The 25,626-nt window shown below is 26.5% G+C and overlaps 1 protein-coding gene across 1 annotated transcript in view; it reads left to right on the forward strand.

Annotated features, from left to right (window-relative positions):
- The window catches only part of LOC111680761 (alpha-2B adrenergic receptor), a 38,968-nt gene that overhangs the window by 3,589 nt on the left and 9,753 nt on the right, over positions 1–25,626 (forward strand). Inside the window, exon 2 of the mRNA XM_046950423.1 lies at positions 23,816–23,974. Within this exon, the coding sequence (XP_046806379.1) occupies positions 23,816–23,974 (159 nt within the window). The remainder of the gene's footprint in view (positions 1–23,815; positions 23,975–25,626) is intronic.

Genomic DNA, 25,626 nt, shown 5'->3' on the forward strand with positions numbered 1-25,626 from the left:
GATGCTGTAGATATGCATAAATAAGTTTTTACAATATTAGAATGTTGGCGTGTGAAATGTAGACGTTTTTTTTTTTAAACTTTGTAATATAAGGAAGACCATAGAATAGTCATCAGTTTGTTTAGTTGTTTATTAGAAACAAGAAAGGGAAATGTCTGTAATATTGAAGACAAAATTATTTATCTAGAAAATTTAAAAATTTATATTATAATTGCCTAGAATAATAATCTATTATCAAAGACTTATTTGATTAACTTATAAACCTTTGATAAAAGTTTATTAATAAGGTACTTCAATGTCGACTGGTGGTAAGAAATCCAAATCATTTTAATTAATTGAGAAAGTTTTTTCTTTTTTTTTCTAACGTTAACTGCAAATCATCAAATGGTGTAATTTATATATACCGTGAACGGTAATATTTTTGTAAACAATGTTAATGTAAATCGATTATTGTCTTTATCCGAATAAATATTTTGATTTGGATCACTTGACAGAAAATTGTTCATAAATGACATTGAATAATTATTTTGTATGAGGGCGTGGCATATTTTAAAACATCAATCAAAATTAGCGATATTTAGTTTTTCCACACATTAAGGGGGCTCCGTTGAGTGTTGTAAAACTATACTTATAAAAAGGTCAATCCCTCCTCTGGAATTGTTCTATGGCTTGTAAAACTACGTCATGTTAAAAATTGGGCTGATAGAATAACATTAAGAGGCACCGCAACGGCTCTAAAGTTTCCAAGTTCATTTACAAGGGGAAATATCGATTTTTTTCAGTTTTTGCTCAAATTTGGCAATTTTGTAATAAATTTTGAACTTTATTGTAAAGGAATGACAATGCGCACAGTATTTGAAAAAGATATAAAACACAAAAATTTCTTGAAAACTTTTAAAGTTATTGCAAATTCCCCAGGCCATTAACGTGTCTCATAGCACATAAATTCGAAATGAGACAAAAAAATACTAAAATAAACATTTTTTATTTCAAATCTATTATTAATTACTTGAGTAATTGTTTTTGTCCATATATGATAACGCAAACTTGTTGTCAGGCATGGTCAAAAAAGTTTGATTGTTTCAACGGCCATTTCAAAACTCATATTCAGTTTTTTTTGGATCTTTGTTAAACTAATTTAAAATTTTTTAGAAGATCCCATGAGGATTTATAGACAACAGATAAGTGAAAAAAAAACTGTGAAAAAATCAATAATTCTTACAGTTTAGCAGTACCTGTGATTTGAACTCTCTGTAAAATTTTAGAGAAAACATATTAATTCTTTACTGTTGCATATTTTAAATAAAGTATTTTCAGAGTATTTAAGACCAGATAGTATGAAATATATATTCCATTTTTTCAAATTGGAAAATTCAAAAATTAAATTGGCGGAAACTAAAAGAAAAAGATTCTTAAATTTTTCAAAGAGGACTTTCATATTCATCGGAATATTTTGAGAAAAAAGCGGAGTGGGCTTGGGTAGTGGCAAGGAACTTCCAAATTAATTAAATAGACAAATTTTCATAACTAAAAACTATAGAAGCTAGAATATTCAAATTTTGCATTAATACCTTTGACATTCATGTGAACATTAAAAAACAAAAACAAAAAAGAAGAAATAAGCACAAATCAATATCTAAATATAAATGATGCAATAGATAATATATAACTTTATAAAATTTCATAGCCGTTTTAATATCCTGTTCCAAGTGTTTCCTATATATTTTTATGCAAAATTTATTCATGTGAATGAAATATATATATTTTTTTAATTTGTTTCATTTTCAACTTTGTTATAATATAAAGACTTCCCAGACAATCCTACCGATAAAAATACCGCCCATTCAATATGTCATACAATTGAAAGTTAAATCACAGAAATACAAAAAAATGCATGATGCTGCAATACAAGTGTTTTGAAATTGGGTGCATTTGAGACTTCCAAGTTTTTTTTTTAAGATTAAGTATGTATTGTACGTACATCTAGTATTGTATGACATCAAGTGTCATTTTTATTTGTTTGCTTTTTTTCTTTATTTTGTTTTTGTTACTGAAACATTTCAAAGAGAGAAAATCTAGAGAGAAATAAAGAAGAAAAGAAAAAATATTGTTTTAATGGAAAATACATCAAGAAACTGAACAATAAATAAATCAACTGAAATATTACTTAGGTATCTAGTAAGGTGGGTCAGAAGTTTGAATTTCTTCTCAATTTTATTTTAAATATTGAAATGTTTGTTTAAAAGTTAATTTTTTGTTGTATCAGTTCTAGTTTAAATATTACGAATCTTCAAAAATCTTTTTTTTTTAAATCTTTATGAATCTAGGATTTACTCTCAAAATAACATCATTCTATGTTCCGTATTTAATACTGTTTACTTATACAAAAACATTTACAGGAAAAATTATATCAGATTTCGTTTGCTGAGCCATCCTAATATAAAAATATTTTCATAATTTTTTTTTTTTTTTAATTTAAAAACAAAAAGGAAATACTTTATTATATCTTTCAAGTACTTTTTTCAGTTGTTTTATTGTACAATTTCATCTTCTTGTGTATAATTTTTTTAGTTTTTGTAACGTAACGTAAAATTTATGACAATTCATCATAAAATTGTTTTTTTTTTTTTGCTTTGCTTTGCTAGGAAATGTGTTATAATTTAAAATTATATGAATTGAAGGGATTTGAAAAAAAATACTTTAAGTTTTCTTATGTGACCTTGGCCTTTAAAGCTCATTGGGCATTATATGTATGCAAAATTAAAAGAATATAAATATTTTAGCATTTTTGTGACATTTATAGTGCATTATACATTTCAAAATTCTTTATTAGACATATTTATAAGTGACCTGCGATTTTGAAGTCAAATATATTTTCTTGCTTTTAGGAAAGTTTTGCGAGTTTTTAACTGAACTTAAATTGACATAGCACGTTTTGGTTGTTGAAATGCAAAAATTACTAAAATACTTTCTTAATAAATAATATCAACGCAATATCCAATCCAATGAAGCCAATTCCCTCTCTATCTCAAATACTGTACTCTATCAAATACATTAAAACCCTCAATTGTCATGAGTTGCTGTTGTTCTAACATATTTTTATCAATTTTTGGTTGAGCAAAACTTGACTTTAAAAATCAATAAGTAAATACGCTACTAAAACCATTTTCATTGGCATTTGATCTAAAATAATTACTTAAATAAGTCAATACAAGTAGCTATTTATTTATACACCACTGACAGACTAATACGTACCAGTCATTGAAAATTAAGTAGTTGTGTAAGTGATAAGCATTACCAGGTTTCTATGGCTTAACATTTGTGCTAATTATTAACGCAAAAGATGTTGTATTCGACTACAATGAATCTAGTTTACATACCATCAAAATATGTATTGTCATTTATTTGTTATTTAATAAAATTATTAAGAGAGAACCTTTTACATGGCATTTTTTTATATATACGTAGTTTTTAACACATTTATTATAAACCGATGTTGTGAAAAATAGCCCAACAAATTTACAAAAAAAAATTATAGTCGAGTATTCTTTACAAATTTTTATTTTTCATAAACAAATTTTTATGTTGTATTTTACCCTAATTGCAAAGTATTTAACTAATTTATTTATAAAAAACAAAATTTTCTATATGAGACTTTATATGCGAGTATAGGTCAAACATGGGGCGAAACTCATTAAATTTGAGAAAAGTATGTATTTTGTAATAACAGTTAGTTTTGTTAAGTTTCATTGCAATACAAGTGGTTACAAATCAATTTTAGACGTTTAAGATATGTTTTAAAGCAGGGTTTGTATGGGGGCTAGGGTCAAATAGGGGCCAATCATTACAAAAATCTGCAGTGTCATTTATTCTTATTTGTGTAAATTTTTAGAGAGATAATAGTATATTTGACGTAATTACGGCGTAAAAGCTGGGTGAAATAATATACCGATTTCCAATAGGCTTCGTCCCTGTGCCAAAAACATACTTGGTCCAAATGTCATCAAATTATCTTAAAAATTGCTCAGGCCCTCGCGCACATGGTTTACATGGTTAACCAGCCAGACGGACAGACGGACAGGCATGTTTTAAAAATGATTCTGAATCGATCGGTATACTTTAAGGTACACAGAGAAAACAGATTCGTTGTGATAACCGAATTTGTTTCCAATCGAATTCAGTCGGTTCTAACAACTATCCCAAAATTCGATTGTAATTATTGTATAATTCGGTTAGTATTACTGAATATATCTTGTACACAAAAATTTTTAATTATTATTCGGTAATCTGGATTGAAATTATTGGTATTAGCAACTGAAATATTATTTATAGAAAAACAATTTGTGGATTATGTGTATTTGAAAATATATTTATTTTGTGTAAAGTATTTACAATAAAATATAAATATGTATAAACTTACAAAACGTATAAATATAAAATAACTTCTCCCCTTTTGCTTTGAGATTTTCATGGTAATAAACAGGGATTTCGCTTGTAATTATTGTATAATTCGGTTAGTATTACTGAATATATCTTGTACACAAAAATTTTTAATTATTATTCGGTAATCTGGATTGAAATTATTGGTATTAGCAACTGAAATATTATTTATAGAAAAACAATTTGTGGATTATGTGTATTTGAAATATATTTATTTTGTGTAAAGTATTTACAATAAAAATATAAATATGTATAAACTTACAAAACGTATAAATATAAAATAACTTCTCCCCTTTTGCTTTGAGATTTTCATGGTAATAAACAGGGATTTCGCTCTTGATTCTGCTCAACATTTTCAAAGGAACACTATCTTTCCACGCCTTTCCGCTGCTGTAAAATTATTAAAAATTATAGAAAGATAACACAAAATAGATTATAAGATATAAAATACACCAAACATTACCTTTTTTATCCAAATTTCTGCATTAATTTATCCTCAAATGTAATTAGGTTTTTTTATATTATAAATTCGTTTTATTTTATTTATTTTTGTATACGTTAACTAAAATTACCAATTAATCGGTTGTGAACATCGAATTTGGTTCCTTTAACCGTAATTAAATTTTAAATAATTACTTCAATTGATAATTAGTTGCAGTGCTCAATATTTTTTACTTTCTACTGTTTTTCGGTTGTAGCGACTAATATTTGATGTTCTTACGTTTTAATCCTAAATAAAAGTCGGCTGCATTTACTGAATTGCTAAATGAATTTAATAACCGATACAATTCAGTTCAAATTATTGATTTAGAAATTGTTAAAACCACAATTCGATTAGTATTATTGTTTTTTAATACTGAATATAGAAAATCATTTAAGTATACAGTTTTTCAATAACAGCGATACAATTTTAATTAGTTTAACTAAATATTTATCATGGTAACCGATTTCCCATCGATCTGTTTTCTGTGTGTAGGTATAAGACCAATATGTGTTACAAACATCAGCACAAACGTATTATACCCTCCCCACCAAAGTAGTATAGGGTATAAAAATATGTAAAATTTCATCATTGTATTTGTACCGTGAAAGACAGACATTACTTATACACTTTTGAGGGATTCAATGTGTTATAAATGAAAGATAAAACTCAATATAATATAATATTGATACTATAATTCTCAAAATTCTCGATACCTAAAGAATGTAGCAATATGAATGCTGAGTTTATGATAGTTACAGTGTGATGAACATTTGAAGGAAAAGACAATGACAATAACAGGGACACAGTCTTTATTTAGTTTTTAAGTTAAAAAAAAGTTAAATGGGAAAACTTTAAATCAACAATTTTTTGTGTTTATATAATATTGATAATCACAAAGAACCGCGACCCATTAATAGATTTATAGTGCTGCCCATTAACTCTGTTTTTACGGTTCTTATAATTCTACTTATAAATACATTTTTATGACTAAGATATTATGTAGTGGCCTACGATAGGTTAGTGGTTAGTCTTCTAGTCTGGTCTGAAGGTGGTGATCTCGATTCCAACCTGAAGCACTGGTTAGGGAGCGCAGAGCAGGCGGATTTGATTTATATATGTGCATCCTCCGTTTAAGCCAACTAACTAAAATATTATATATTTATATATTTCTCTTACATTTTATGTACTTTTTTAATTTTCCCAATAACGGTCATAAAATATAAATAGTTCATTTGCCATAAAATTGATGATATTGTTAATTTAGGAAAATAAATGTTTTACAAGTAATTGCAATTTATGCCGGTAGAGTTATGTGCGTGACATAAGATTAGAAAATATATATATGTATGTATGCGTGTATAAAATTTTATTGATTTGTGTTAAACAAACAAAAGTGATTTGTAGATTCTAACAGAATTTATTGACCATTAATTTTAAGATTTGTTTGTTTTTTGTTGTATTACTTGGTCTAACTAAATGATTTTAATAGGTGTGTGTGATAAAAAATGTATTAACTAGAACTCTTAACTTTAATGTGAAAATAGCTCCATATAAAATGTACAATGAAAAGAATTTATAAGCATTCATATGATATTTAATTGTAATAAAAAAACAAGTAAAAACATTTAACAAGGTTGAAACATTTTGCTCATAATAAATATTTAATTAATAGCTTTTAAGTAGTTTAAAACACCTTGTATTAATTTATTAACCAAAACTATAAAAACTATTTTAATTTAACAATATTTTTTTGTAATATTTCAATTACTTTATTGAAATAAATTAATTTAATATCTTTAAAAATTAAATAATTTTATTTATTTTCATTATATAAGCATTTTTTATTAAAATGTTTTTTTTTTATTAAATGTATTTGCATGTTGCAATCATGTGAAATAGAGTTAAATTACCAAACTAAAAGCCAAATTATATGCCACAAGAGTATGCAAAGTTGTAAAATTAAATGACACCTTTATTTTGATTAGTATATATAGAGTTTTTGCAACATTTATTCATTTGAACCCGGCAGTTTAATATAGAGTCAATATTTATATGAGACAGTTTTCTTACTAAAATTTATATATTTTTAAAGTATTTGACAAGTTTTTAATCTTTGCAATAGAAATAATTAATTGATATTTCAGTGTCCAAAGCTAACTTATAGAAAACATATATTAAGTAATCTTTATATCTCAATTGCAGAAGATTTCCTCTACTGGGTACTTACACTTTACACTTATATGTATATGTTTTTGTTCTTATTGCAAACATTAGTTATATTGTTTTCATTGTTGTTTTACAAAATGTAAAATTATACATTTTATTTTAATTCTTGCAGCAAAAATAGAACAAAATAAAAAAAAAAACGTGTTTGAAATAAAATAAAACCCCAGGCTACAGTGACCATAAAGTGAAATTAATGAAATATTTTTATGAAAGTAGATTTAAAACCGTAGAATTGAAACAATATATAATAAAATTTTGTCGTGGTTATATTTATTTTTTCCCTATTTGGTATGAGTTGAAGGAATTTTTTCACAAATGTACCAGTTAATGTTGTAAAATGAAACTATTAAAACTTTAGTTATGGTCTGTTTAATTTTCTTTATGTTTTATGAATTATTATTTATGTTTTTTAATACTTATCACATTTGCTGGCTATAGTTATACTATAGTTGTTACAACTATTAAAATGTTAGGACTGGTAATAAAATGGTTTTAATGTCCTGTACATGGTAGTAAAAACTAACATTATGTCGTTTGAGAATAATTTAAATTAATAAAATTTCTTTAGGTTTAGTATAAATTGAAAAAAAGAGTGTTATTTTCCCCCACTTCTTATATTTTAATTTTTAACCAAAATTTTAATTTTAACGTAGAAAATTATAATATTTGACTATTACCACAACTGAGTTATGAAATTTGCTAAAAATAATTACTTTTATTTGTTTATGGCCGATATTTATTTTATAGTATGAATGAATTAATTTCTTCTAACTGTTGGTGGCGTATGATTGTTATTAAATTTATATACAAATATTTAATAATCATACGCTTTGGAGTTCAGTCGGGATAATATTAAATTGGGTAATATTAAATTGTTTTAAATATTGTCGAAGTTTTATGCTTAAAAAAATAAATTTTTGAGTTATGTAATATTTTCAAGGCTATTTTAATGTACGTCCGTCTTGCCGTGATTCGATTTTTTTAAATATTTTTGTATGAATACAAGTTGCAATTTTGAAGATAATATTATATTAAGTATTATTGGCACATAGGTTTATAAAGGTCAAATTCAATTTGGTTGGAATTGTCTCAGTTCAGATATTAGATTATTATAGAATTGCAATCTAAAACTACTCATTACTTAATTCAAGATAGTATTTTTTAATTTAAATAAAATGCCTAGAGCATATATACATTATATACATTCATAAACAGTATTACAATTTGTTGTTGTTTGCTGGGTTAACAAAAAAATATAAAACTTAATTTGTAAGGTGCGACCGTTGTAGAGGCAGGAAATGCAATCATTCTTTTGTTGTTTTGTTTTTGTTTTTTTCGCTTTACTCTTTTCCCTTATTGTTGTTTTATTTACATTTTTTTCCAACGGAAATGAAATGAGTTCTGTGGCTATTTTTATTACTATTATTGTTGTGTTTTTCTGCTATTTTTATATTTACTGTTGTTGAGACGGACAGGGGGCATGCAATAGAATGTATTTGTAAGCAGTTTTGTAGGTGCAATACTAGGCGTACTCTATATAATTTGTTGAAATGTTATGTTTATGGCCTGACTGTTGCTGGTAGTTTTTTTTTTATTATTATACTTTTTCACTACTCTAGAGTAACTATTAGATGACCCACCATTAAACATGAACGTAAACTTAAAATCATGTTTACACTTTAATATAAATGAATTTTTAATGTTTACTAAAAACGGATTTTTCAAATAGAGAAAAAATACATTATGGCAGGCAAATGTTTACTAAAATATAATATGTAAGTGGAACATAATACCTTTAAACCTATTCAAAATTTTAACAGGGTTTTTAGATCCATAAAAGTATATGGTGCATGTTTTGTGGAGTATTGCAGGTGAAAAACTGTATATATTACTCTACAATAAATTACCACTTTTAAGGATTTCTTTAGTTTGGTTTATTTCATCATAAAAACTATGTAAAACGATATAGTAATAAAGTAAACAAGTACTTCATTCATACATACATCCATATATAAGGTTTCATTATGTATGTATGCATATATGTATACTTTTATGGCTACTTAAATTTTTCACTAAAATATAAATCCCATTAGTAGCAAATATAAATATCAACATACTTTTAGGCACTCTAGGCTGTCATAGAGTTTATTGTGTTAATGACACACACATAAACCGCAGAGCTTGTTAAAAATATTCTCAAACAGGACGAATAAAACAGAAATGGAGTAAATAGAAAAATGCGCCTGTATTCAAATGTCGCTTGTTATACATCAACAAATATTAAGTTGTGTGATGTAGAACTTTTTGTTGTGGTTTATTAATGCTATTAAAAGTACCTTTTTTCTGCAGTTTTATGTTACAATTTCTGTTTTTGAAGTTTCATTTTAAGTCTAGTAAATGAGCAAACATTACTGTTACTCTTTTCTGAGATTTTTGCAGCCAAAAATATGAAGCTGTATGAAGCTATGTATAAGAAAATTATATTTATTATAACTTTTAATGTTTAATCATAAATTATGATAAAGGTGCTGTTGGCTGTTAAATGGCGTTGCGGTTTGTTTAGGTATTCATACCAGCACACACACCAACACGAATGTTTTCTCACACTTTTGATTACAGACAAACACATACACATACTCTTACATCTACTTGCACTTAAAGCTAAAAACCATAGCATAATTTTAGGCCTATTAAAATCAGCAGTTAATTTACGATAATAGAGAGTGCTATAGAAAACCTATTAATTCAGGTAAATTACATAAAGATTTTCTTTGTTTAAGTCTTAACCACATTAATTACCATTGTCTCTGTCTCATTCTATTCTGCCTTTTACTTTATTGCTGTATCGGTAGGTCTGTAGTTCAGTCATACAATATAATTAAACACATTTCTTTCATTTTTTGGTTTAGGTTTTAATTTTGTTTAGCAAAAAAGCCGATGTTAATTAAAGTAGAAGAAATTTGTTTCTTCGAAAAGTCGATAATTATAGATATTGACCAATAAAATACAAAAACTTTTGGTTTGGTTACAAAAAATTATGTAAGTCATTTATAAGGATAAAAAGATTAAGAAAACATATTCTTAAAGACAAGTTATAGGTAAAACAAATATCTACAATAAATTAACTTGTAAGGTTATGAAAATAGTTTAAAATTGTAATTTATATAAACTTTGAATGTAATTTGAACTGAACATTAAGAAGTGAAACGCTCTCAAAAAGTACCTTAATCTACTGTCAGTCGGAACCTAACTCTAAGAATGTATTAGTAGAATTCTCAAGCCAAAATCGGATTTAAAAAGTATTAAAAAAGTATTACATTTGAATTTTTATTTTAAAAGATTTCTTTTTTAGTTTTAATTTCAACAACAAAAATTGAGTTTCAAAAAAATAAAAAATATTTTTTTTGTTTCTAAATTCTAAATTATTAAATTAAATTGAAAAAAGTTTCAAAAAAATTAAAGTTTTATTTCAAAAGTATTTTCATACCAGGTTTCATCATTTAATTGTGACACAACTTGTGTTTAATAAAAACAAACCATCAAAAACTTATTGAATTTTTTTCCGTAAACTTTTTGTGTATAAATAAGTTAGAATTATGTATTCGGAAATTCCGAATCTTAAACACTTTTCAACATGCTACTTTCTATTAAATCCATTTTAGTATGTTATATTAAGATATTTGTATTTTATACATGTGTCGGATTTATAGAAAATAATATTTATCTAAAATATAATTTCCTTTGTCTACGAAGAACCGTAAAACTGGGCATAAGTCAAAATAGTCAAAACCAGCTAAGAAGTCTAATGTTTACTTAAAATTTTGAAGTATTAAATTAAAAGAATTTAAAGTTATGTTACAAATTAGAATGCAATTTCGGTATAATTCATAAGTTTTAAATTTATTTTACAAAAAATTAATTGCTTGCTATAGAAAATACAATTTTAATATGTCAAATATTTTGTTACTTATAATCTTTCAAAGCAGATGCTCTGCCGCAAAAGTTTTACAAATTCTTAAAATAAAATAATTTTTAATTTTATTATATTTCATAAACAAAAAAAAACACACATTTCTTTATAAACTTTTAGAATATTTTTTATTTAAAACAAAATATTTAACATTAAACTTCTTAAAATATACATCAATTTCAATAAACAAAAATATATGTTTTTTTTCCTTAAAAATACACAAAGAAATAAAATCTACAATACTTTTGTTTATTTTAACTTTTAAAGACGCAAAAACAATAAAACAAAGAATGTATATGTACATAAAACCTTTCTCTTTTGCTATTAAGTATGCTTTACAAGAAAAAAATACATTCTTAAGTTCAGTCATATACCCTTTAGCTCACACCCAAAACTATAGTATAGTCGTGCTTTAATTTTAGTGACAAACAGCAATAATATTTAAGTATGCGACTATAGAAGTATAAAAGTATAAATGGAATGAAAATAAAAAAGAAAAGAATTCATATTGAGAAATACTTTCAACAATAATTTGCATACAATTCCACGATGTAATACGTGCATGCATAAATATGTTTGGTAATGCTATGAAATGGCATTTTAATGGTTTTTCCACTTGGCATTTTTTTTTTTGTTTTTGTTGCTGCTCCTTAAGATTCCTTTTATTTTTTACTTAAGAGAAAAAACAGCAAATAAGTTTTTTATTCCCTCTTATAGATTGTTAAAGTAAGTTTTTAGGCGCTTACAAATTGTCGCCATAGTTTACTTTTTATACATTTTTTATACTTTCTTTATAATGTTTGCCATACTTAAGGGTGTTTGTATGCAAAGTATCTTATGGATAAATATAAATGTGTATATGTTGAATAATATAATGAAAATGGAAAAAAATTATTAAAAATTACTTAATGCTATGTCTCAAGAATATATTAAAGTGTAGCATATTTAAAGGGGCATATAAGAATAAAGCAAATAAATTAAATTATTTGCCTTAAATATAAATTGAAGAGATTGTCTCTTAAAAGCATTTTAGAAATAATGTACATATTTCTTTTTGGTGGCTGCCTTGACCCTTAACAAACTTCCATAATATTTTTGAAAAATACTTTGTAACAATTTTTCATAATAATAATAATGTTCATCAAAGTTCTTTTTTCCATTATTGCTATTTTATTTGAAGCTCACACTTACAAAAATTATGCATACCTTAAAGCTGTTTATTGAATTTTATATTTAATTTGTTTATGCTTACTTTGTTGAGGGTATTTACTGTTTAAAAAGTACAAAATCCGGATATAACACTCTTTTTAAATCACAAGTTTAAATTTACATTGATTTAGGCGTTTGTGGAGCGGCAAATTCTAAAGTATACGTTAAGGCAATATAATGTTAAATATGTACTAGCATATTAGCAACAAAAGCAAATATTTAGGGTAAATAGAAAATATATTTTTCTTTATACATAATTTTAATAAGAAATTAGTTAAAATAAAATATATAAAGAAAAAAAAAACTTTATTATTGTTCAATAGAATTTTAAATAAAACATGTAAGGATTACACAGAGATATACCATAAAAAGGTAGGGGTTCTCGTATAAGAATACCATTACGTTACATTCAATGTTTTAGTTTTTTCCCGATCACTTCGTTTAGTTACTTTTTAAGAACAAAATATGAGAGTTTGATAGTTTCTAACCGATTTCCAAATCTAAGGAATCTATAATTTATGGTCAAATGTCTGAGATAAGGACACGTAAGTAAAAAAAGTCACATTTTCATTACAATTTTTCATTTTTATCTTGCTCTACTTTAACATTGAAGTAGTAACCTTTAATAGCCTTTACCTTTGACCCAAAAATCCGATCAAAAACTGCCGGACTTAGATTGGGCCAAAGTGTCTTATTTCCCATAGTGCATTCCTTGGTGCAAATTTCTTTCATCGATTTTTTGAGTTGAGTCACTTTACACAAAATTTATATATAATAAATAAGCTAATTTTCCGACCCTATAAAATACGTATTTATGAATAAATATGTACAGGATTTGATTAAGCCATGTCTGTCTATCCGTCAATAGTGCTTATCTTAATGCAAATTACATTCGAATCGTTTTTTTTGAGCTTTAACACAAAATTGCCCAAATGTATTTAATGTTTGTAATTTTTATTACTGACTTTCTACTTTCTGACTCTATGAAGTATATGTGTACAGGATTCGATTTAGTCATGTCCGTCTGTCCGCCTGTGTCCGTCTGTCTGTCTATCCGACTATCTTTTTAAATTAAATTAATTTAATTTAATGCTACATTATACTAAAACGTCCATCTCTGGCCCCTATTAGCAATATATAGGATATTTATATATTCGTTATATCTGGAGCGATTATGCTGATTTTTAAATTAAAAACTAATTCCTCTGAATTTTCTTCCAAGAAATTCTTATCTAAATTAAACAAATTCCTGGAAATGCCAGATAAAATGATTTTTTATGTATATAAGCTTTTTAATATTTTTATATCCTGCACCATTTTAGTTGGGAGGGTATTATGCGTTTGTGCTGATGTTTGGTCCTACACCTACCTTAATGTATACCAATCGGCTTAAAACAACTTTATGTAAATCTTGTGCGCACTCTACAGAAAATTCCTCTTTCGACAACATATTGTTAAAATATTCCTGAATTAATATAAAAACTAAATAATTTATTATTAAAAAAATAAAATTTGTAACACAATAACTCGTGTAAGATATGATATGGTCGGCCATGTCCGACTATAAATTCTTACTTGTTTATTTTGCTTTTTTCTTCATTCAATAGTAAAATTTAAAATAAATAATATTTTAACATTGTAACTAAAAAGAAAGTAAAAAAACTGAGAATGTATAATCATTTTAATAAGTTTTTCAATATATGTATAAGTATGTATGTATGTACACATATATATTACAAACAAACTTTTTTAAGCTACAATCTATTTAGCTTAAAAGAAAAATAAACAATGAAACGTTTTATGCTTTTTTTCTTTCATAGTCGTAAATATGTAAACTTTTAATTACTTAAATCCGTTTGTTGGCAAAGAAATTGCATTGTAAGAGAAGCTACTAAAAAAACTGAAAAATACACCTACAACATCCTTTAGATTAAAAAAAGTAATAATAAAAATACTAAAAAAGTATAAATTAGTTGTAACTTTCGTTGTGCCAAAAAAAAAAAATAATAAAACAAGAAATTGTTTCCTACACAAAACACTCCTTTAAAGCATTATATTTTTTTTAAATATATACATATATTTCGTTGGTTGAGAAAACAAAATGAAAATTGAAAAGTTTTTGTTAAAATTAAAAAGCAACACCTTTTGCCAACGAATGCCAATTCACGAAGAAACTCAAATATACAACTTTATCTGCAACATACTACTATTTTCATCAGCTTAAACTAAAAAAAATAGACGGAAAACAGAGCAAAATACATACATACATACATACATACATACATACATACATACATACATACATACATACATACATACATACATACATACATACATACATACATACATACATACATACATACATACATACATACATACATACATACATACACATACATATAACATTTTCCATTTGAATTAATTTAAGTTTATTTTCTTATTTTTTTCCTTTTTTACCAACAAACATTCATGCACCTTAAAAATGATTCGTTCTAGTAAAAGTTTAAACGAATGAAAAACTCTGATAAACTAAGATTACGAAAACTTTGGTCTTTAAATTTTAGTCTATCTTAATGACTTCGTGAGTGTCTTGCTTAAAGTTTTAAATAAATGTTCAATATTCTTCAGATTATAGACTTGTATTCCAGAAGGCGTTCTCAATTGTTCTGTAGCTTACACTCCCTTTTACATTACAATGTATGTTAAATTCGACACATAGAACTATTGACTATAAGGAAAAATTACTTGCTATGTGTGTTTGTGTGTTGGTTTTGGGATGGGAAAATAAGGTGAACTTGGGGATAATGTGCTTTTTTTCTGTTATTTGTAGTGCATTTTGGTATGAATTAGTAAAAAAAGAACTTTTTACAATAAAGTGTTAAAAATGTGAAAGATATTATGTGTGATAATTTATATTTTTCGAGTTTTATGCGTGCTTGGTACTTTTGATACCGGGATCATCTGCCATAGGGGCACATCTGCCAATGCCGAATAACTTGAAAACCGAGTAATCGATTTTATTACATTATCAAATTTTGTTTTCATTTTTTAAATCATCTATCATCGCAAAGAGTTTGGAAAATTTACTTTACACATTAATTGTTTTATTTTACTAATGACAAATCTAAACCATCCCCTTGGCGAAATTACGCCATTTTGGTCAATGCGAAAAAGTTAAAAAAATTGTACATTGAAATGACTTAGGAAAAATCGAAAGGAACAAAACCACAGCCAACATATCTAAGTATTCGAACCAAGAATAAAATTAAGAATATATATTGCGGTTTAAATTTGGGGCCGTCTCAAAAGGAGTGGCGTATGGTCCCCCTTCTACCCTACTAAGGAGGAAATATCAATATTATTGATAAATTGAAAGTGAATTACGGAACGTGTTTTATTTTTTTTTAATTCCGAATGTCATTCACTGCTTAATTTATAGTATTTAGTACACAGAATAAAAGCTCGCGAACTAAACTCAACTTCTTCTTTTCATTAACTTGTTTTGCTGAAGTGTTTTGCATATTGATAACAACTGCAAATCGATCTGAAATTAAGTCTACATTGGGATGTATTAACTATTCTACATTCATAAATAAATCATGTTTTTATTAAAATTTTTCTTAATAATTGTTTAGTGTATAAAATAAAAATCTTTCTTTCGTTTATGTAGAACTTTATTGTCTAGCTACTTACATTAATATAGTTATGAGTCCTAAAGTAATTTCCTGAAGACGACCTTATTTGGCTTACCTTAAATATATTCGGATGTTCTCCATACTTCACAATTGGTTAGATTTACAGGATGATGCATATAAGATCGGATCTGCTTAAGTACTCCTGGGCCGCCATTGAGCTTCCTCTACATGAAAATGTCTATGGGAAAATACTTTTTTATATTGCTCTCTATTGTCCGATTTTTAAAAACTAAAATTCCTGGATCAAATATCGTGTATATCATATAGTTGTGTTCGTAATCATTATACATTGTACGAATTAAACGAATTAAGTTCATCCACTCTTTTTGTAGTCGTACGTTTCCATTTGAACGGTATTGCATTCGTCGGGGTAACTTCCTTGAGTACTCTTTACTTTTATTCAGGTACTTCATCACTTTCTTTGTTAATTGTAGTTGTTGTTGTAACAGATTGGTTGAGGCTGGATGTTTTTTCTCTGGAGAAAAAACTTCCGATTATTGCATCTGTTACTGAGTTGACAATCTTTGGCCGATTGAAAATCGGGTTGTTCCGGGGCGGAGATCAAATTGCCGTGATTCGATACCCGTTTGGACGGTTGTGTGATTTTGCACATGGAAAACATATCTGGGAAAAGCCTTAATTGAGCTATATAAAGAAATTAAGATTTCTGGGCTCATCAATTGATGTAGATAAACAGACAAACTGGTGGACATTCATTTTTACAAATAGTTATTATCCCCTTATAGGAATTTCTTTACTTCGTAGTCTGCACAACATTACATCTATGAGTAGCCACATACATATATCATTCTAGTTGAGTTAAAAATTCACCTTAACTCTCACCATTTTCTCATTTGCGATTTTCCAATTCGTAATCGTTTTCTGGTATATCAAAAGCATTAGTCGGTGCATGAAATAAAAATAACGCTATAATATTTTATAGGTGTGCGTGACTTTTTAGCATAACATGTAATTTTTTCACAATTTTTTTTTTTATTCTTTTACTTCCTGTAATTTTTTTTCTGATATTGTTTTATACATTCTGTTGTTGTTAACTTGTGCTTTTTTTTACAGTACCAACTATCTGCAATAAAAAAGTAAAAATATTTAAAATGTATTTATAAGCCATTTATACAACATTGTTCCAATTTTCATCATGAAACATTCAAGTACATAAATCGTAGTAATATAACCCACAGGTGGTGTGGGTGAGTAAGTAGGTGTTTGTATTAGTTTGCTGTGCATAGTGTTGGTAACATTGTTGTTAAAAGTTTTTTATAATTTGTATGTTTCTTTTTTTTTGGATTAACAAGTGGTCGGATATAGTTCTTTTATTTTTTTATCTGGTACATGAAAAAGTTATGAAATTGAAGGATTATCGTTTTAAGAATTTGTAAGGATTTAAAAAAATATTTCAATTATTTAAAAACATATCGTATATGTAACATATTTTTGTTTATTATACTTTTTAAACTTTTTTTAAAATTAGAGTCTACTAAAAACTATAATAAATTCTGCTAGCAATGAAAACAAGTGACTGCAGCAAGTGATGAAATGACATTTCCTATAAATACTACAGAGAAAACATCAACCTTGTTTATCCGTCTAATATCAATTTAGTCTTAAACACAATACACATATACATAGATAAATACATCTATTTTCCAACAAATTCTTGATTTCTTCCGTTTTATTGTCACAATTTCTTTGTTACTTATTTTCTTTAGATTTTTGTTTTCTTTAATTCTAGTACAACTACTAGTAGAGTAAAAAGTGTAAGTCCATGTTGAACAAAGTTTTAAGTTTATTACCTGCTTGTAAATTCTATTGTTCTTGTTAAACTTTATTACATGAATCTATTTTGTATTTGTTTATTCGTTTATCTATTCGTTTGCCTCTTTGTTTGTATAAATATCTAAGTCCGTACGTCTGTCTGTTGGGTTTTATATGTATTTTTCCATGCAAATACATTTATCTTGTTATTTGTCTATGTTGCTTTTGTTTCTGTTGTAATAAATTAAGTTTTTCTTGTTAAAACCACTTGAGATTGTGTCGGTAATTTTCTATTTTCTTCTATAGTTACATGCAACAGTTAACATTGTTGCACCGTATAGTAGTCAAAGATAATTTATCTTTGCCAAAAAAGAGCAAAATGTCAAAAATATTAAAATTGTTTAAACAAATATTTCACACAAAGACTTTTCTGTAAACTTAAATAAAAATAATATATATTTTTTATGTTAATCAAAAAAATGTCCACTGTACAGAAAGACAAATGTATTAACTTCTGCATAAACAAAAATCTATATTTAGAAAAGGTAAAACAATTTAATATTCTTATTTGTTTTATTTTATTGATTTTGTCATTCCGTTTGTAACACATCGAAATATTGGTCATAGACCCACAAAAGTGTATATATTCTGGGTCCTCATTAAATTCTAAGACGATCTAGCCATGTCTGTCCGTCCATCTGCCTGTCTGTTGAAAGCACGATAGAGTCCGAATAGAAACAGCTAAAGGGTTGAAATTTCACATAAATATTTCTTATAGGTTTGTTTGGTATTAAAAATAGGCAATATCGGTCCACGTTTTCGGATAGCTCCTATACAAGTGGCCCCTCGAAAAGCAGCTTTAACAGTCATAACTTGATTAAAAATACGAATATAGTGATGAAATTCGACATAAGCAAGTTTCTTATGGTCCAAAACTGCAACGCTAATTAATGGCTCAAAAATACCAGTGCAGCGATGAAATTCGACATAAGTAAGTTTCATTCGAGTCAAACGAGGTTTGATTTGGCATAGCCTAATATAACACTTTTACTTGTTGAAATGTGAATTATTTTTTTTTTTAAGAATCTAGTGGCCTCCGGTAGGTTAGTAGTTAGTGTTCTAGTCTGGTAGACCGTACGTGGTTTGTTCGATTCCCACCTGTGGCACTGGTTAAGGAGCGCACAACAGGCCCGATATATATTTTATATTTTAAGATGTTTTTACTAAAGGATATATAAGTTGTTCACATTCTTCTTTGTTACATAACAATTTATTTTACAATTTTGCAAAGTCATTCATAATATTTGTTACTTTTTTTACTTCCTTTTAAATATTTTAAAACATTAACAACATTTTCTTAAATTTCAATAAGTTATATGAAATGCCCTTTAAAGTATCCAAATAAACATCATCTTTCGTTGAAAAATAAACGTTTTATGTGTGACCTCATTAAAAATTAAAATAATGAAAAATAGCAATAAAAAAGGTTAAATACATCAAACATAAACTTAATGCTAAAATACACCAAAAAAATGCCATGAAGATAAAGACAAGAAAAAATCTATTAACTTTTATAATGACGATGACGAAGGAGTAGGTATCTACTAAATAATTTCTTCGTGTGGTAGAACACAACACCTTTGGCATTCAAAATAACCGAAAAGTCAATGATTTTTCTTCTTCAACTTCAAGTACTATTTACTCCACGGCAAGGAAGTCAAACAAACTGAAAGAGGGAAACTTAAATAAAATAAAGAACTCAGGGAAATACAAAACGAAAAGTATAAAATGTGCATTTTTATAAGCAATCAAGAATTTAGCAAGAATAAGAATGTAAAAAACAGTTCAGATACAGGAAGAAAAAATTCATAAGAAGCTAAAACAATAAAAACGTTGAGTTCACTCCCTAAATATCAGGCAGACAAAATACATATAGCTCTAAAATTCTTATCTATATATATACGTCAGTTAGTGTGTTCATATTTCTTAGAAAAGAATTGCGCGTTAAAAATGGTATCTTACAGATCAACTACATACATATGTACATATACATAAATACGCTTTTGAAGATACATTAAAATGTAAAGAAAACTTATAGTTAAAACCTAGAATATAAAAACGAGGAAATTTGAGTTGAGTGAGTAAAACAATTGTCGAATATTTTTTGAGAGGAAATAAAGAAAATGCAGTGAAATGAAATGAATTGAAGTGTACTTGTATACGAGTGAATGAGGAGAAATTTTATAAATATTAAATTTGAAGTATCATTAAGATAGATTTTTGCTGGTGCTGGTGGATATATTACTTTTTACACATTTATTTTCTGATTCATTCACTAGTATAAGGCTTTGAAATGGGGTTTATTAAAATGGAAATAATCTTTCAATGGAAAATATTTAAAGAACAAACAGTAATTTGTATTTGTTGAAAGAAGGAACTTGTATTGTTGGGGTTGTTGAAAAGGAGAGATAGAGTCAATTATGGTCATTATTAGAGTACTTCAAAAGTAAGCTAGACTGTATATTGTGTAAGTACAAGTAATTACAAAGTTTTTTTGAGTTTATTTTGTTATAAACAGTTTTCCAACTAATCTTCAATAACTGGTATTCTTGTATGTTGCAAACTTAATCTGTTGTAATATTATTTATTATTCAAAGAACATTTTCAAATTGAAGTTTACAAATAAAATTCTACAAAATAAAATTTAACATGAAATCAGACTTACAAATCTTGATTTTTAAAAGCTATGTTTCGATACTATTAACTTAATGTTTTACACATCTTTTTCCACAAAAAAAGAAAAATAGTATTAACGAACAATGCAAATTTATGTAAATTTTTTTTAAAGGCCCTCAGTTCCCTACCAACGATTGAAAATATTGATCTTTAGTACAATATGCTCAAAAAATGTTCTGAAATCTTTTCGAAATGGATCTAAAAATTCCGTAATTTTTTCTCGGAGAAAATAAATAAAATATTATTTGGCCTGGTCCACAAAACGACTTTTAGTGTATTATAAAGAGAATAGAATTTTAAGAATATTGTAAAAAAAAATCTGAAATGGACCAAATCAAATGCCAAGCTTTTTTTAACATTTTTCTGAATAAACTAAACATTATGACAATATCGAAAAAATGAAAATAACATGCCTCTCCAAGCAACTAAATTTTTTTTGACCAAAAATACTCCACAAAAATGTTCAAATTATTTATTCAATCGCTGATAGGGAATACAGGACCTTTCAAAAAAAAACTATTTTTTTATTTTTCTCATATTCAGTACATCAATGAAATTCTTAAAAAGTCTGTTTCTCAGGACACTCTATTGTACGATATGAATATATATGTATTTATGTACTATAAGTAACAAACTGACATTGAACACATTTAAATAGTTAACGAAATATTGGGTGAATAATAACATCAAAACTAACAGAAGAAATACTAGTTTTCTATGAATTATAAACACACTAGTGAAATGTAGAAAATATATGAAAGTAAATCAATCTTTATAATCTTCTTATTATGGTTGTAGAAAAGGGAAACAATTTAAGGGGATAACTGTAATGCTGTTAAAGGGAGGGGCATTTATTCAAGTGTAATATAAACTTAACATGATTTTTCATTTTTTTCTTATATAATAATATAAATTTTATATAAAGGCAAATACATACTATGTATATGTTTGTATATAAAAATACTTATTCAAAAATAAATATACACAAACGATAAGAAATAGAAAAAACGACATAGATTTATAAAGTTAGTTAGTGTTTGTTAGTTAAGCTTACTTCAACAAAAACTTTTCAAAAACCAATGCCGGTTAAGATGTTGGATTTGTCAACAAAAAATAGGAAGTAAATATAAAATTCGTATACAAAATATATATATATCCTCTTTAGTTTAAGAAGAGTCCTTGCATTTCTCGCACACACACTTTTAAGTACAAGTATATACTATTTATAACATGAAATTTAAGGTTTTATGTTGACTGCATCATAGTTACCTTCTTTCCTTTACCTCTCTTTTCCTATTGCATATCAACTCTTCTTGTATTTTCTTTAAGGTATGGTGAATGTATTCAATTAAATAAGATTATATTAAAAATTCTCTGAATAGTTATGAATAATTAAATTTAATGTTAATGCTAAATATGTTGAAAATAGTTAAGATTTGAGACTTTGTCTTTTCATTAAAGTGGTTTAGTTAGAAATTGTAATTAAAATTTGGTCAAGCACTTTTAGTCTTGTGATACCCTACATGTTATATCATATGGATTTTAGAAATATATTAGTACTTCGAAATCCTAAATGAATACAAAATTTTGATGGTATTTTCATACCATAAATTTAATATTAATTGTAGATCGATTATGAGTGAATAGTTAATAAACATATTAATTCAAAGATTAGTCTGTTCACCATCACTACTTGTTATTATTTGGTTTGTATAATCTTCAATTGAGTAAGAAATCCTGGAATACTAAGACAATAAACTGATTTTCTTTAAGATACATAATATAGAGAATAGCGTAAATTATGGACCGAATCTCACAGTAGTTAGTAAAGACATTTGCTTTCAACTCGTTGAGGGTTGGATCAAAAATTGTCAAAAATGTAGTGTAGCGATTTATGTTCATAAAGTTTAGTCTATATAGAATTTCTGATTTGATCACGACAAAGATGGACGTGTTACGTTTGCGTACTTAGCGAACTATATATTATATTAGTCGATTGATTTGTTAATAGACTTATTCATAACGCATTCCACAAACTAGTCGATGGTCTAGCATTTTCTTTTGTCTATGTACTAGAGCATTGTCAGGCTAATTTCTTCACTAACATTACACATACTATATCTATAAGTTTGTCAATAGACAACAAAAATTTAAGTATTTATTATACAAAATCCTTATTAGCTTTCAATTTCTTTCTATCAAACCAAGTTTCTGAAATATTCATATTTTTGCATTACCCCAGTTTCGCCAACCTCACTCCAAAATATTTTTTCCAAAATACTTTTTTAAATAAAATTAAAGGTTATAAACCTGTAGAAACTCAACAACAAGTGTCATTCTAACGAATATTTTTTTCTTATTATTTTAAAAAATTAAATTTTTAAATAATGCTAATCATGTAGTAAATGAGGACACACACTTTTAGAAACAAGTACAATTTACAATTAAAAATTTTCCATAACATTTCTTTGACGAGGCGTATGATTGATATCATGCATAACAACCATACGCCATTGTATGCTAGTGGAATATTAAACTAATTAGCAATAAATAGTATATTATGGACGAAGGAACTTATCTATTTGAAATGTTTAAAAACATCAAAAATATAATAGGTATAAATGAAATAAAATTTCGAGCAATAACCCTCCAAAAAGTTAAATTTAACATCATTATTCATAATGAATACTAAAAGTTTTATTTGCAGACTGTTTAAATTTTATTATCAGCTTTTTAAATTGTTAAGCCCACCAAGAAAATCCAAAATGACCTCTTTTTTAATATAATTCCTTAAATAAACATAGAATTACACATGAATAAACACAAACATTTATAGCGGAAACGGAAGTAATAAAACATTTCTTATTTTTATAACACCAAACTCTCAACCAACAACCAGCAAGACAATAACATCAACTACACAGCCCACCATTACGATAAAAAAACCATCTTGATGTTAAAGAAATTTAAATAAATATAGTATCCTTACACAATCCCCCAAAAGCTATGAAAAGTGGCAAAGAATTTAAACACAAGGAAAGAATTAAGTTAAATTTAATTTACTTGCAGCCCGAAACTGTCAAGAAATAAACTTAATATTAAAAAATACTAGCACCAAAAAATCTCAAAAATAAAAAAAAAGAAAATAAATATTTTAAGTTACTGTATCAAGAAGATGGAATCAAAAAAAGAAAATTATAAAAGCTCATATAAAATTTATGAAATAAATTTTAATAACATTTCACTTATTTCTTTTTCCTTTCATTTTCTTCTCTTTTACAGCTTAGTGAAGATATTGGCTATGTATTGTATTCTGCTTTGGGTTCCTTTTACATTCCCAGCTGTATAATGGTTTTCGTTTATATACGAATTTATTTTGCCGCCAAGGCGCGTGCGAGACGCGGCATTAAAAAACATCCGCGCAAAACAAACAACGAACAGGTGAGTAGAAGTTTGTGTTCACTTTTGTTTAATATTTTTTTTTCTTTTTATTTTTTGCATATTTAAGTAGCAGAAATTATTCAAGCTACAAAAAATAAGAGACTTAAAATCAAATGTCGTTGCATTAGGCTAGGAGCTATTAACATAAACTGAAATTAAAGTTAAATTCATGTTTAAAAAATAGGATTTACGATTTTTTTTTTGTTTGAAGTAGGAATGAAAGTTTATGACTGTTTGTTTATTTAGTTTTTATATTTTTAACCTTCACTATTATAGTGGGGAGGGTTATGTGTGTTTGTTCTAACGTGTGTGTCTTATATCAATCGGCTCAGAATCACTTTTTGAGTCGATTTAAGGACATATGAACGTATCTTAATCTTAAGAGATTCATCTTTTGTTTTTTTTATATCATTGACAACATTTCCTTGGCACCGGTCTAATATACATACAAATGCGTACAGCTAGAAGTACATAATTCAGCCACGTGTACTACTGGTCTTCTTTATTAAAAATTAAACCACCTTTTTGTTTTTTATTGTTTTGATATTTTTGGTCATATATTTGAAAATAAAAAAAACGGTTTGCAAAGTTTTAATTTAAAATCTATTTAACATAAACAAGTGACAAGAAAATCGATAATTTCCAATTTTTTTAAGAATTTTTAATTGTTGCCTATTGTTTATCTCATCACTACTACATTCATTGTCTTGTTAAGTTCCTTGCTATGTTTACCTTTAACATTTACAAATAAAACTTTTACCTTTACTAGCCATGCATCTATTTCTTTATTTTTCTTTATTTCTTTATTTATTTATTGAGGAGGGTTTTAAGTTTTATACTTAACTGGAGTCATTAATGTGCCTGTCTTGACCACGAACATTAGACTGAACTTTACAAGTCTGTACATAGTAGTTTCCTCTTTTAGTGGCATTCGAGTTGTCAGTAGAAAGTAGTTATTGTTGTTGGGTGATACATATAGCAAAAATAGCAGAAATAGTTTTGTTTGTTTTTTTATAATAAACGAATGCTTTGGTATAAAACTTTTAATCAATTTATCGCAATCTCTTTTAATGAAAAAGTTTCGTTCGTTTTTTTTTTTTTTTTTTTGCTTATTTTTTTAATTTCAATTCAACAAAATACTGTAAAAAAATTAAAAGAAAGAAAAAAATAGAGCAAAGTAGTTTAGATAGTTTTTATTTGTTGTCGACAACTTAACATTTATTCACTCATTCATTTGTTCATTCATTCTTTCCTTCACTCATTCATTCCTGAAAGAGTCAAACCATCGAAAGTATTTGACTGAAGAAAAGAATCGATTGTTGGTATAAATTTTTATAGTCTTGAACAATGACCATCGTCAACATTGTGAAATAGAAAAAAAACTGTAAAAATAGTTTTACACTTCTAAAGTGTCTACTTGAATAATAAAAAAGTGGTTGGTGGCAATAATGAAGAGCATGATGATGTTGCTGTTTAAAAGGATGGTTGTTAGATAGATCAGCCAGCTATCCATTGTTATTGTTACTAGTTTAGAGAAAAAAACAAATGCTAAAAACGAAAAGAAAAACTTTTTAATTTTATGAATTAAACAATAGAAGTTGTTGGACTGCAGTTCTATTTGATATTTTTATACCCTACAACAAAAGATGATG

Source organism: Lucilia cuprina, chromosome 4 (assembly GCF_022045245.1).
Source record: "Lucilia cuprina isolate Lc7/37 chromosome 4, ASM2204524v1, whole genome shotgun sequence".
NCBI classification, from domain to species: Eukaryota; Metazoa; Arthropoda; class Insecta; order Diptera; family Calliphoridae; genus Lucilia; species Lucilia cuprina.